The 15305-nt window shown below is 36.1% G+C and overlaps 1 protein-coding gene across 1 annotated transcript in view; it reads right to left on the bottom strand.

Annotated features, from left to right (window-relative positions):
- Positions 1–254: 254 nt before the first annotated feature.
- The window catches only part of LOC107714042 (A-kinase anchor protein 13-like), a 60236-nt gene continuing 45185 nt past the window's right edge, over positions 255–15305 (bottom strand). The window contains exons 23-33 of the mRNA XM_016519734.1: positions 14379–14455; positions 13960–14141; positions 13475–13557; positions 12398–12580; positions 10187–10333; positions 9997–10067; positions 8981–9025; positions 8259–8309; positions 7175–7648; positions 4417–4729; positions 255–2741 (exon numbers count right to left, since the gene is read on the bottom strand). Coding sequence (XP_016375220.1) covers positions 2683–2741; positions 4417–4729; positions 7175–7648; positions 8259–8309; positions 8981–9025; positions 9997–10067; positions 10187–10333; positions 12398–12580; positions 13475–13557; positions 13960–14141; positions 14379–14455 — 1685 coding nt within the window. The 3' untranslated portion in view covers positions 255–2682. The remainder of the gene's footprint in view (positions 2742–4416; positions 4730–7174; positions 7649–8258; positions 8310–8980; positions 9026–9996; positions 10068–10186; positions 10334–12397; positions 12581–13474; positions 13558–13959; positions 14142–14378; positions 14456–15305) is intronic.

Raw genomic sequence — 15305 nt, 5'->3', positions numbered from 1 at the left:
TATGTATATATATATATATACACACACCTATCTATCTGAACAAAAAATGAACAGGAACACTGGGCTGATGTACATAGTTTTTTTTTTATTAAGATTTTTTTTATGTACATTTTTCATCTCTCTAACACCGAGAATGCTGATAAATAAAGCTAGAAAAAGCTTTTATATATGTGTGTGTGTGTGTATGTATGTATGTATATATATATATACACACACCTATCTATCTGAACAAAAAATGAACAGGAACACTGGGCTGATGTACATAGTTTTTTTTTTATTAAGATTTTTTTTATGTACATTTTTCATCTCTCTAACACCGAGAATGCTGATAAATAAAGCTAGTTATAAAAAGCTTTAAATCAAAGCACAAAAAGAAAATCCATAATTAATACTTTTTCAATTTCTTTTTTTACATTACAGATATTTACAGAATTTGTGGTATTTTGCCCATTTTTTACACAAAATTGGACAAGAAATTACGGTACCTCTTAGTAACCACAGACCTAAAGATGGTAGACGCCATGTTAAATTTTTCGTGAATGAAAACGAGGCTGTGAAGGGAAAAAGCCCAGTGTAACTTTAATAAAACATTATTTTTTGACTCCAGGGGTTTTTGAGAAATGTATTTTAAATGTTGTGTCAGCAGAACAATCAATTTAACTTGTGAAAAATGAAATTTAAATACAGTGTCCACATAAGGGTCCATTGCGTGAAGCAGACATAAGTTTGATTTGCATTAACGTGACGATTTGGATTCTTCTTTAGTGCAGTCAAAATGAGTCAAATGAGCGAGAATACTTCCGAGCATATTTAATTGTGCTAGTAATAATTCATTTTGAGTTATATCTGTTTCCCTGAAGGAAGATTTGGCGATAAAAAAGAACTGACAAACACTGCAGGATCTGGGGAATATGTAAGGCTACTTAAAGAACGTGAGCATTACTCAGTTATCCGACAAAACAAAGCGTTTTGTAAAGTCTGAAGTGTGTTACGCTTCAGGAGAGACAAGGGAAATGACAGCGGATGAACATCGCCACAGCGCCCTCTGTTGGTTAAGGCTTTTCAATTCTCAGTTTAGCACCATAACGTACCAGCATGCAGAATGTCAGCGTCAGCAGCTGCGGGAACATGCTGACGGGTAATAAAAAAATCTCTCGGACGTATAAATTAAATCCCAAGAGGGCAGAGGGAACTGATCGATAAATGAATCATGAGACATTCATCACTCTAATGCATTAGAGAGGCGTGTTAGGTAGAAGTTTAATGGCAAGAAAATAAAAAAAACAGAGTAGAAAGCTTAAATTAACACTTTTTATCTGCACAATTTCCCCTTTCTTTTTAAAATATTTCCTCATGTTCAACAGAACGGTTAGCCTGGCCAGCAGGCGAGGGCTTTGACTGGCTAAAATCTAGTTATTTGAGGGTACAAACCAAGCGTTTAATACACCAACACAATGTAGGCTATATCCATCATACTTTTACCTGTCAAATCGACATTTCTGGCTTGAGCGTATAACTGCGATACTTTGTAGCTAATACAACTTGAATTTGTTAGCCTACATAAAGTTGAATCCCTCATCTCGTTCAAATTGTGTTTAATAATCTTTAAAAAGAAAAAATACTGCAGTTGAAAACACCCTCTCTTTTGGTAGCTTAATATGAAAGCTAGCTTTGTGTTTGGTTTAACAAATTTACATAACATTCATATGGTACAGTAAAAGATTATCAAATAAAACCTCGCACGTACAAAGGAGGCCGTTTACCAGTTAAGTGGAGCTGATCGATTGTCTCGTTTTAAAGCCAGCCATTTTTTCCCACTCGACGTGTGCTTATAAAGTGCTAAGGATTTAAATTGCATTGAGGTTTATAAGAAAAGAAAACAACTTCTGTGGGGTTTGTGAAGCCTTTGGAGTCACAACAAAACTTTTTTTTTCAGTGAAACATGAATTTTCAGTCATTTAGGGATGGAAATGTGATTAACAAAAACAATTTAAAAAAAATAAATAAAAAAGAGACAATATTTGTTACACTCTTTTGCACTTCCATTTCTGTCGTGCCCACTAAATTGTTTTCCAAAGCATCCCTTCTATTCATAAAAAGTATTTTGCGGCCTTTTTTAAAAGAAATAAAACCTTGGGACTGTATTTAAACCAAGTCTGGTCCAGTATTAGTGAGGCACATTGTAACATGTCGGGGTTGAAAGAAAAGGATGGAAATATGTAGAAACTTAGTCACTGCATTGCAAACTGCAATTTGAGTTCACTCACTTTGATTATTAGTATCTTCATTAGTCAAATGTCCTTCAGAAACTGACTTTTGCTGTCGTTGGAAAGCCAGCTGTCTCTCAGCGTGATGCCACTTGCCGTTATAAATCTCTTTTTGATTTTTACAGGAAGTCTGTGTGTGAGAAAGTTCCCGCGGTAGGTTTATCTGACATGATCTGTTCCCCAAACTCGTGCTCCAGGTCCCTGCTAGTGTTCATAGGTGTATGTGAGGCCTGGAAGGCACTGTGCAGTATGCTGGCCGCTGAAAATCATGTCACAGGAAACTTCCTGTCCAGGCCTGACACCCATCGGGACCACAGGTATGTGCTTCTTACTCTGGTTTACAAGTCCACAACCAGAGACCAGCAGCCCTGCATGGAGGCATTGTGGGATAGTGGAAGATGAAGAGGGGGCCGAATCAGCAGAAAAAGATCTCTCCGTCCGGGGTAGAGCCTGGAACCACAGCGCTCTGAGAATCTGCAAAGAGAGAAAAACTAATTTTACTTTTGAGCTTTTCTAAGTAAATCGCAATAACAACATGAAATGACATTTACAACACACTGAACTTACATAATGTTTCATTTTTCATAAGTGAAAAACAATATTCAGTGGTATAATAACAGTGTAGGCTGGGAGTTTATTTTATCTGTCAGGATTTGAGCAGACTGTAAAAAGCTGAAATGTATGCAAAAATGTATAGTCAGCCGGTTATTATAACAAATCACGATTTAAGCATTATACTGCATGATTGATGACTGTTTCAAATAAATAATTGTAGTAATTGAGTAATGCCATGTCAGCACTGAAGACCGCTTTCATCACATGTGAAATAAATAAATAAATAAACTTCAAAAAATAAAATATATGTAAAATTAAATCTCTAAATAAAAAATATAAACAAACAACGGTCACAAAAAATGAAATCTACATAAATTACATAAAATAATCTCCATACAAACAATAAAATGTATATAAAATTAAACAATAAAAAGGATAGATGAATAAATAAATAAATAACCTTCATACAAAAATGTTAATTTATGTAAAATGAAATATGAAAATATAAAAGAAACCAAACAAATCTCCATACAAAAAAAATTACAGTTATAGAGAATCTTCATACAAAAGAAAAAAAAGTAATTATATAAAATGAAATGAGAGAAAAAAGAATAAATCAAGCAAATAATCTTCATACAAAAATATAAACATCTATATAAATTGAAATAAATCTTCATATAAAAAAATTAAATCTATGTAAAATTGTAATTTTAAATCTACATAAAAACATCTCTAAAAAGATAAAAACCAAACAAACAACCGTCCTACAAAACAAATAAAATCTACATAAATCACAAAATAATCTCCATACAAAAATAAAATATATATAAAATTAAATAAACAATAAAAAGGATGGATGGATGGATCAATCAATCAATCTTCGTACAAAAATTAAAATCGGTGTAAAATTAAATAAATATGAAAATATGAAAGAAATCAAACAAATATACATTTATAAAGAATCTTCATATAAAAGGACAAAAAATTATATAAAATCAAATAAAAATGGTTAAATAAAGAATCATTTAAAAAAGAAATCTTCATATAAAAATATAAACATCTATAGAAATCTATACAATGAAATAAACCTTCATACAAAAAAATAAATCTATGTAAAATTAAATAAGAAAACGAGACAATCAAACAAATAATTAATCATACAAAAATTAAAATCTATAAATAAGAAAAAGGAAAGAAAAAAATAATGAAAAATCATACAAAAAATAAAATGCATTGAGAGACATGCAACTATCACAGTTATAGAGAAAAATGGGTGCTTGGGGAAAAAAACATTAATTACGGTTTAGTGGTAATAACATGACAATACTGGCTTGCAGAATTATGTAATTGACCAGTTAAAATCAAGTATTACAGAGCACTGAATAATAATTTTGTTTAATATTTCTCGTCACCCTTGTGCCAACTAAATCAGCATAAAAGCAGTTTTGGGACCAGAGAAAGTAACCGTTTATTGAAATCAAGCATTTAATAGAGTAACATGTACAGATTAGATAGGGATTAACTGAGAAAGGTGTCTATTTGAATTTCATGTTGAATATTAAAGCAGATGTGATGTGATTATGATCTACACTACCTGCAGCCTGGCTCTGCTGCCCTTTTCCCTTCTTCTTCTTCTTGTCCTTCTTCTCCTTGGGTTTGGCCAGCTGTAGCAGGCGGCTGGGGACCTGGCTCTGCGCCTCGCTGTTCTGGCATTTCTGGCTTGAATTGGAGGAGAATGGATTGAGGTTCTTCCCTTTGCGTTTGGAGTCCATGCGGGACAGGAAGTCTCTGGCAGACGGGGACGAGGAGAGCTCCACCTCTGAGGGGTCGCGGTCCAATGAACCAGTGCTCTGGAACTTTGAGGAATCCTCAGATGTGGTGGAAGGGGTTCGGTTCTTCCTTAACTCCTGCAGATGATGATGCAGAAATTAAAATAAATGTGCAAGCATTCTCTTACGATGGTTTCTGGTAACCTTAAAAATAGTTTAGACATGACATCAAAAAGCAAAATGAAAAACACAATCTCACAGTTGTTACTGCGAGTGCTATGTTAAAAACAAAATGGATATAATTACATAATCGAATGCGCAGGCCTTTTGTTGTCACATAATTACAGAACAGTTATGTAATTTTGGGGTGGAATGGAAAAGATTAGGGATTTTCTCAACTTATCAACATTACATAGTGCGAGAGTACTGTACCATCACAGAATAATGACATACATATGCATCTTCAACATATTTCCATTCACATTATATAGAAAACGCTGATGAAAGATTCAGTCTTCACTCTCATTCCGAACCCTTGTGACTTTATTCCGTGGAACGCAAAAGGACAAATTATAAGATGGTGTGAGTCACTCTTTTCCATTTAATGAATGAGGACCGAAGCTTTGAAGCTTCAAAGTCTTTTGACTCAGGAATGATTCAGTTATGCATCAGATATCGCTTTCTTTCATGAACAGGCTAAAGTAACATATAGGGGGGATTTTCAGTGAATAATGACTCAAATTTAAGTTTGTTCCTCACAAAAAAAGCTACTCCGAAGACTTGGAATATACACTACCATTCAAAAGTTTGGAGGTTTTTTTTTTTCTCAAATATTTTTATTCAGAATGGATGCATTAAAGTAATTAAGAGTGGCAGTAAAGACATTTATAATGTTACAAACGGTTTCCATTTTAAATAAATGCTTTCTGTTAAAGGGCACCTAATATGCAAAATCCACTTTTACATGGTGTTTGGACATAAATGTGTGTTGGCAGTGTGTGAACACAACCATATTGAGAGACCACCTAGTCTTACTAGGCCTGCCGTTTTGATTCTCTAAGCAATATGACATCACATTGCTTAGGCCCCGCCCACAGGGGCTAACTGACAGTCCTGCATTGCCATAGTTTCCGCCCTCAGAGGTTGTATGTGGTCCTCAAGCAGCTGTAACATCAACAGTGTCTCGTAAGCAATCCCGGTGCTCTGTGTTTGGATGCAAGACTGAACATAAGAGTCTTCATTTTCTCGCAACATCTGAGCCACTGAGGACGCAGTGGATTACTTCTATTTTTGAAGGTAATGCCCCTCAAAATCTACCAAAGTACGTTTATGTCAGTGCAAGTAATTTCACTCCAGACTCCTTTGTGAATGTCATGTCATTATAGTGCTTAGCGTTTTAACCGCATTTGTGTGAGTACGTTATCTAAGTATTATAGTTAAGTATTAGGGTTAATTGATCTGCGCTGCACTTGTGAGATTAGTTTGTGCCCTGTAACATTGAGTTCTGTAACATCGCGCTGTTTTGTCCCACTTTCAGTGTATTTGGTTTCCCTTATGTATGGCTGAACACCGGTTCTCTCGCTCTCAGTCATGTTCAGGGTTGCCAGGTTTTCAAAAAAACCCGCACAAATGCTGCCCTCCTCGGTCCGTTCAATGCGGGGCCCGGTGCGTCCGCACTAGTTGCACCCCCCTAAGGGTGGCCCTGGCTGTAGGTATGCAAAGCGGAGATGTACACGCTACGCCCTCTTCTGGAGATGGTGGGAATATGCAGCTTATTTGCATTTAAAGTGATACACACCAAAACATCTCTATCGCATTCGGGGGGGGGGTAAAATATGTTTTTTTTGGCAGGGCCCCCCTGGTAAAATTCGCATTTCAGGGGCTAAATATCACGTTTTTGGGGTCGCTTCAACCCGCGGACATGAAGAACAACCCGCGGCAACAGTGTTAAAAAAAGCCCAATTCCAATTTTATACATGCCCCAAAAATGACATTTTCCAGCTGTTATAATAAATGATCTGTGGGGTATTTTGAGCTGAAACCCCAAGAGCAATATTACATCTTGTAAAAAGGGACTTAATAGGTGCCCTTTAATCAAAGAATCCTTCAAAAAAAATCATGGTTTCCATAAATAATATTAAGCAGCACAACTATTTTCAACATTGATAATAATAAAAAAATGTTTCTTGTGAATCAAATCATGAATGATTTCTGAAGGATCATGTGATACTGAAGACTGGAGTAATGATGTTGAAAATTCAGTTTTGCATCTCCGGAATAAATTACATTTTAAAATATATCAGGAAAGAGTTATTTTAAATTGAAATAAAATTTCACAATATTACCGTTTTTGTTATAGTTTTGCTCAAATGCATTCTTAGTGAGCATAAACTTTACTGACTCCATACTTTTGAACAGTAGTGTAGCACACAAGTCATATGGAGCTCCAGTCCTAATTTACTTTCATTATATTAAAAAGAGTGGCCAGGATATTCTTTAAAAAAATTAAGTCACGCAGCTTTGAAATAACATGAGGCTGAATAAATAATATTTTTGGTGAATGATCTTGACCTTGATCCTCACCTCGGTTTGTCTGATCTGCTCTGCCTCTCTCTGTACTTGCTCTCGTTCTCTTTCCAGTCTCTTCTGGCTGTCTCTGAGCCGTGCCAGGTCTCTCTGATACTCTTCTTTTTTACTCTGCAGGTCTTGCTTCTCCTCTTCCAGCTCTTTCCATCTTCTCTGTGTCCCTTCCTCTTGGGTCTGCAGCTGCGATTCCCTCTGGGCCAGTTCCCGCTCCCGCACTTCCCACTCTTTTTCCCTGCGCCTCCTCTCCTCGGCGTGGGCGGCCTGCTGCTTTTGGAGGCTGGCGACTTCTTGCCGCTGCTTCTCCAGGCTCCGCTGTTTCTCCTGCTCAATTAGTGAGCTTGGCCGTGATGAGGAGGAGGAAGAGGTGGAGTTGAGGGACGAGACGGATGGGTGGCGTGAAGAGGGCAGGGGGCGTTCGCTGAGGGCATGCCGTTGGTCCTCGATGAATGTGTCTTGCTGGATGATAACAGCCTGTGTTGAGGGTGAGCAACGAAAGCGGTTTTAATTGACGATGCGAACAGGAAAGAGGTAAAGCTGCTAAAATGTGCAAAACCAAAATTTAGGTGAAACAGGCCCATCTGGTGGCCACAGAGAACCTGTCCCGGGAAAGGCCAACAATCACCCACTTAATAGTAGTACAAATCTATCAGAGTGCATCTTAATACACCATAATGCACTCTGCTTGATTACAAGCCTGCAAAATAAACCCCTGCATTTGGTAATTTCATTTCCTTCTGTCGTGCTGCAGATGAAAGCTGCTGGTCTGAACAGCAGAGAGTGAGAAATAAGACAAAAAGAGAATGACTCACCTGTAATGTGTTCAGCAGGTCATGGAGCTGAGCGACGCTCTGAAGAACCTGCTGTGGGAAGAGTGTCATTTTAAAAAAGTTTACATAGAAAATCAATTAAAAAAAATAAAAATTAAAAATTAAAATAAAAATCTTCTGGCAAGAAACAGTATTTATTATTATTACTGATTTAGGTAGGATCATAAAATAATGCCCTTCTGTCGTGCTGCAGATGAAAGCTGCTGGTCTGAACAGCAGAGAGCGAGAAATAAGACAAAAAGAGAATGACTCACCTGTAATGTGTTCAGCAGGTCATGGAGCTGAGCGACGCTCTGAAGAACCTGCTGTGGGAAGATAAAAGGATTGAGAAAATGAAATCGCCACATCTCTATCAGCTGAGATGCAGATCGCTAGTCTACTTTTTTGTCACTTTATATTTGAAACTTTTATAAATAATTTAATCTATACATAATTACATATATAAAATATTTATAATAGTATACAAGTACATTTGTAATTTTATATTGCTAATATTATACATTTACATAATTCTAGAACAGTTGTTCTCTTTGTTTTTATTAATACAATATAAACTACATATAATACTACTATATTTAAATTGATATATATTTTCATATGTACATATGAATTATACAATTAAATGTACATATGAATTATACAATTAAATGTACATATGAATTATGTGTCATTTTAAAAAAGTTTACATAGAAAATCAATTAAAAAAAATAAAAATTAAAAATTAAAATAAAAATCTTCTGGCAAGAAACAGTATTTATTATTATTACTGATTTAGGTAGGATCATAAAATAATGCAACCCTAACTCAAACTCATGTTGCACACGTGTTAATCACAAAACCACAATCTTGGGAAGGAATCTTATCATAAAGTACAGTATATATACGGCTAGGTTGTCTGGTCATGGTACTGAAACCAATTCACCTTTGGCATGATCTTCAAACCTGTCCTGAGCAGTTTCTAAACAGAAAATCTTACCTCGTTGTTCCTCTTGAGTAGGAGCAGGGGATTGGCGTTGCTTGCCTGTGGGAGAGAGAGGCAGTCACATGGTCAGTGCACTGGGTAAGAGGCTACTGTACATAAATCAATAAATAGAAATCCATGTGCTCTTTGACAGGGTACTGCAGGACCTGCCGGAAATAAGCAGCTATGATGACAGGTCGCATTACTCTGCTGCCGTAAAGCAGAGGACAGTTTTAATGTGTCCTTATTATCAAGTTACTATACAGTTATGTTCTGCGATGAGCGTGTGTGTAAACCTATAGTTCACTTCAGGTAATGAGTGCTACAGCGGACATACATTCTGATGCTCAGCACTTAATGGTTTGAGCATATGGTGATACACTGATGAGTAATGAATCAGATGGTAATGGGAACACATCTTAGAACAGCACTTGAAATAAGAGTGAACAAAAGCTTTTTTTTAATAATGTACTTATAAAATATGCAAATGTAACATGCATTTATTAATATATATAATATATATTATTATATATATATTAAGTTTCATTATTTAGTTTTATTTTTAATTATATGCATAATATTCAACATAGAAGAGTCCAATAATTAAAAATATATATTTTCATTAATCTGAACAGTTATGTCATCTGCACTAATTTTAATTTGCTTATTTGTTTTGGGGTCTAGAAATAATGCAGAATCTTAAATATTTCCTAATCATTTAACATCACAACACCTCTTATTTTTTCAGAATGTACCGATTGAAATTAGACTTTTGCACTAATTTAAACTAACTTTATCTATATATAGCATATTAATTTGTTTAAAGTGTGCAAATTTAAAATATCTATGTAAAAAAAAATATATATATATATATATAAAGAAAGTATCCTTAATGTGTTATTGCTTTGTTGAGCTCATGTTGTTTTCACTTTTTTTTCTTGTCTTTTTCATGCAGCAATCCTACTCTAAAAAATCATGATCTTTCTGATAAACACAATTTCTGAAAGCTGCCTGTCTTGACCAGTTTGTACCTTCTTTAGAACGCTGTCTGACTCAGACCTGCGGAGCTCTGCGGAGTCTTCCGTCTCCTCTCTGTCTCCATCTGCAGGAGATCAAACACAATCAGTCTCACCTGGAACAAACACCCACGCACACGAGTCGCATCACAAAACGCTCTCACGCACACTCCCACGTTCACACACACATGGAAAACACACCCACCTTTACTCTTTGAGATGTTCATCTGGTGACTATCAAAGCCTCCGAAGGTTTCCGCCCGTCGTGGCAAAGTCACGGGCCCCGCTGCACATACGCCATCCTGCACCGCTCCTCCTAGACTGTTGTTTACCAGAACCTGTAATGTTTCAACTACACACAAACACACACGAATTAAACATGGAATATAGTAATTAAAGGGGTCATATGATGCGATTACATGTTTTCCTTTCTCTTTGGAGTGTTACAAGCTGTTCGTGAATAGATAAGATCCCTAAAGTTGCAACGACTAAAGTCTCAAACCCAAAGATATATTCTTTATAAAAGTTGACTCGTCTACGCCCTCCTAAAACGCCTCGTTTAACCACGCCCCCACATGTCTACATCACTGTGTGGGAAGATTTGCATAGCACTGGCCAAATGTATACTCAAAGAAAGAAGGCCAAAGAAAGAAGGCGTAACTTTGATTCTCGCTGTACACCTCGCTTTTCAGAACGATGAGCTTTGTAAAAATCAACGCGTTTCAGAAATGCGGGGCATAGAGGAGAAACAATAATGTACAGTATGTGGAAAATAATGTGTTTTTGAACATTTCATTACACCAAATACACAAAATAATATTCTTTTTTTAGCAATGTCATATGACCCCTTTAATGCAGGTAAACACTAAATGGTAGATCAAATGTCAAAAAACATGTCTAGGCCATAATTCACTCCGAAATCAAGAAACAGAAACAACTCTATTTTAAAAATAAAATAAAATACACTTGTTTTAAAATTAGTTAGATTCACCCAATAAGGAACAACTGATGTTTATAGAAAAATCAAACACACACCAACAGCTCACAAAAGGCTAAGAGGAGACGGTAATCAATACTCTTTCCCATTCTTGACCTGCAGCATTAAAGCAATCCATTATCTGTTCCTGTCCTGTGGATTCAGATCAGCTTTACTTATCGATTCTGCCCATGTCCACGTTCCTCTAATGAATACTCCTACTTGCTGTATGAACTGTGACAAGCACTATCTATCACTCCCACATTCAAAGCCAAGGCATCTTCTCAGCACTTTCAAGATCTTTCTCGCTAAGTACACTCTAAAATGTTGTTCCGGAATATAACTTACTTAATTCTAATTGTTGTTTTGTCACTTTCAATGGTTTTGGAGGCGTTTTAAAAAAATAAGTTTGTGTTTTTTTTTAAAGCACATACATGAATTCTTCTTTATCGGTAAAGCATGTATTTTCTGTCACTAACAGCAATTTTGTTTTCAAACAGGTTTCCGCTAACACTCCCCCAACTGCTATTGGTCAGTAAACACTCAGCCCCGCCCTCAAACTCATGCCATTGGCTGTGTCACTGTCGCTATGCTAGTCTGGTCGGACGTACAAAACAAACAGCAATGCTTTGATAGCACCACAGAGTCGTAGCATTTAGAATATTTGGGGGAATAAACCTAGAATGGCTTACGTATGTGTATATGCACATTAATTTAAAATAAAAAAGATAAAATAATATTAGAAATAACAAAAATAAATTATTTGCTATAATAAAATAGTGATTTTTCCCATACTCCGTTTTCTCAACAACTACCAATGTTAAGCATCCACCTGTATTTTAATGTCAAAAATAATTTCAATGTCAACAAATAGCTACAAATCATAAAGCAATTTTGTTCAGCATTTATTGCATTTTTGTTATTTTCATATGAAAAAGTCTGAAAATGCTTATATTTTTACTTCTATTAATTTGACCAATTAGTATTATTACATTGCTTACTTGTATTATAACAGCAAAAAATATTTGAGCTTTAAATAATAAATCATTCATATTTGAAAACACTATTATTGCGTTTTATTATTTTGATTATTCATTTAACTAGTAACTGCTACAAGCACAGCCAGTATTGAGGTCTTTTTGAGACTGTGTGACTCACATATTTAATGTGATTCTGATTAGGAAAGCTTGTGTAACTGGCCAGGGACCATACGCACAAGCTGCACTGTGATCTGATGCAACATGTAGCTAACACCCTCCACTTCATAGAGTCATTTTAAAACTAAATTATGTTCTAAATCTTAGCCCTCTAAGACTGCAATATTCATAAAAACATATTCCCAATGTATCAAGTTTACTAGCTGCCATATGTTTGTAAGATGCCTACAGTGTTTTTCTGACTTATATAATAAGCATTATATAACTGTACTGGTTGCCTCACCTTCCTTCAGAGCCTCCTTCATGATTGGTTCTCCTTTGGTGATGTCATTGGGTGTGGCCCTGAAGAGCATTCGGTTGCGAAGGACGGTCTCGTCTGGTAAGCCACAGTCGCACATGTCCCTGAACAACTTCACTTTCTCCTCCAGTAAAGTCAAGATCTGCTCATCCCTCTTATGCAGCTGATCTGTAAAGACAGATGTTTATTTCATGACGAGAAACCTAAGATTCACTTCATTTTAGCAGCATTTATACACCTTTTACATCTAATTTTCATGGGTTTTTCAGTCATTCTAGTCACTATTGTGTTTAAAAATGTCGAAAAATCCGAAATCTTTTTTTTTTTTTTCGTATTTGTCATCCTTTCCTATCAAAATGCTTGCTACGGATGCGAAAACGCAGAAAATCGAACCTGGTCTGAATTTTTTTTATGACGGACAAAAGTTTCAGAGGCAGTGTGTAAACGTGATTGACACAACATGAGGTCGCATTTATTTTTTAATATGCGAAAATTTCGGACTCAGTGTGCCAAGACCTTTAGTGAGCAAGAGCCTTCTTTCAAAAACGTAAAAAAAAATTAACCAACCCCACACTTTTGAACAGTAGTGTGAAAGGAGGAATAGGATCAGGACACATCACTAGCAGGATTCAAATTTCAAACCAGTGTCACCCACATGAAAAATTTAGAGCAAATTCACCAACTATGTTCATGACATTTCATTTAACTATATGCAAGCAATTCTCACACTTGCTATCATGTCAACAAGTGAGAATTTTTTATCGTTCATCAGCTGGAGAAAAATTGTTTTGAAAGTGATTCCAATGATATCGTTTCTCTTTGTCTTTATCGTTATAGTTGTGGTGTGGACTCTGCTATTCTTTAATATTGAGAACGATTTTTAGAACTATATCTTTATCGTTAACTTTATAGTTATCGTCCTTGGTGTGAACGGGCCTTAAGACTGTATTTTCTGTGTTTACTTTTTCTCTAAACCCAAACAAACCATATCTACACACACACACACACACACACACAAATTAAGTCATTTTAAGCCAGAAAAGGAAAAATGGAATTCAGTACCTCTCAACTCCTTGACTTTGATTTCTTGAAGTCTTCTGTCCTCTTCGTTTTCACTAGGCACACCTTCATCATCATCTCCCTCCCTGGAGGAAATCGAGAGTCTGTAAAGAAAGACTACCAGCTCTCACAAATTGTGATGTTTAAAGTACCTTTTGTCAATTATGTTAAGCTTATTTTTCATTATTATTTGTACTATTTTATCAAGATAAATTAAAAATAAAAACACCGAAAAAAGGAATGTAGATATATATAAACATTTGCTAAAGATTACAATTTACAGTGTTATTTTTAGTTTTTAATAATTAAATTTAAGTGAGCATAAGATGACAGAAAAGCTAATCTAAATGTAAAAATAGCTAAAATTTGATGTATAATTAAATATTCAATATTGGCCTAAAAAAAAAAAAACCTTATCGGTTATCGATTGAGATATTGTGCATCCCTTCTTCCTGTATATAAAATGAGAAACAGATTCAGAGACTCACATTGACTGCATGGCCTCCTGAATGAGCTGCATCCATGTGTTCCTCTCCTCCTTAGAGCTGGCGTATACTTCTACCATCTCAGGCTTCTCAATGCCTGCCGTTATCAGGAACAATCCTTTCTCCTCATTGGCTACTTCCCTCACGATGAGTTTCAGCAGGGAGATGACAGTGGAGCGCTGGTCCTGAGAGTGGAGAACAAGAAGATGCGATGGGACTAGAAAATAATGGGGCGAGGACACACAATTAGAAAGCGCCAAAGAACTTAATATGCCAATGTTCCTACGAAAACCAGCGCTGATAGAGTGCCAGAGACATTGCACAATACTGGATTCCAGCATCCAAACAAGAAAGTGTAAAGTAAACATTATTGATGAACACTGTTCAGGGAGTCACAGGCAGAGGTTTAATGATAAACATACCAAGGATGCGAAAATATATTTCTGATCTTTCTCCTGTAGGAACACAATCACGTCCCTCAGCAGCAAAGCCTGGACATCTGGAGAAGAACACATCAGATAGATTAAAAAGCAGGCCCTGTTTGTGTTAGTGTGGGTGTATGTTGCTATGGTGATAGACATGACTTCGTTTTGTCAGCGAAATGTCAAGGCTGTTTATCGATGAACTGTATTTTGAAATGTGAAACTAGCTTATTACATTTTCTGAATTAAATGTGAGAGGCAAAAGTCACACCACAATTTTAAAACGTGGATGGCTTCCATGGCGCTGTTCTGCAGATGCTATTTTGTTCAGCTTGTTGCTTTTGTTCTGCTGTTGCTAAACTGTTGTGGGTGGTTGCTAGGGTGTTGTCATGTGGTTAAGGTGTTCTAAATGATTTTAGCACGTTGTTGCTGTTATGTGGTTGCTAATCTGTGGCGAGTGAGTGCTAGGATTTTGCTATGTGGTTGGTAAGGTGTTCTGAGTAGTTTTGCTACTGAGGATGTTGCTGTTGATACGTGGGTGTCAAGTTGTTGTGAGTGTCTTTTTAGTGTCTTTTACACATTGTTTTTATGTGGTTGGTAGGGTGTTGCTATGCAGTTGGGAATGTGTTCTGAGAGTCTTTTTTTACATGTTATATGATTGCCAGGGTGTTGCTATGAGGTTGCTATAAGGTTGCTAAGGTATTATGAGTGTCTTTGACATGTAATTGTTGTTATGTGGTTGCCAGGGTGTTGCTATAAAGCTGTTAAGGAGTTCTGAGTGTCTTTAACAAATTGTTGTTATGTGGTTGCCGGGGTGTTGCTAGGTTGCTATAAGGTTGTTAAGGTGTTCTAAATGCCTTTTACACATTTTATGTGGTTGGTAGGGTGTTGCTATGCGGTTGGGAATGTGTTCTGAGAGTCTTTTTT

Source organism: Sinocyclocheilus rhinocerous, unplaced genomic scaffold, assembly GCF_001515625.1.
Source record: "Sinocyclocheilus rhinocerous isolate Xijiao unplaced genomic scaffold, SAMN03320098_v1.1 scaffold568, whole genome shotgun sequence".
NCBI lineage: Eukaryota > Metazoa > Chordata > Actinopteri > Cypriniformes > Cyprinidae > Sinocyclocheilus > Sinocyclocheilus rhinocerous.
This window is presented reverse-complemented; position numbering and strand designations above follow the sequence as displayed.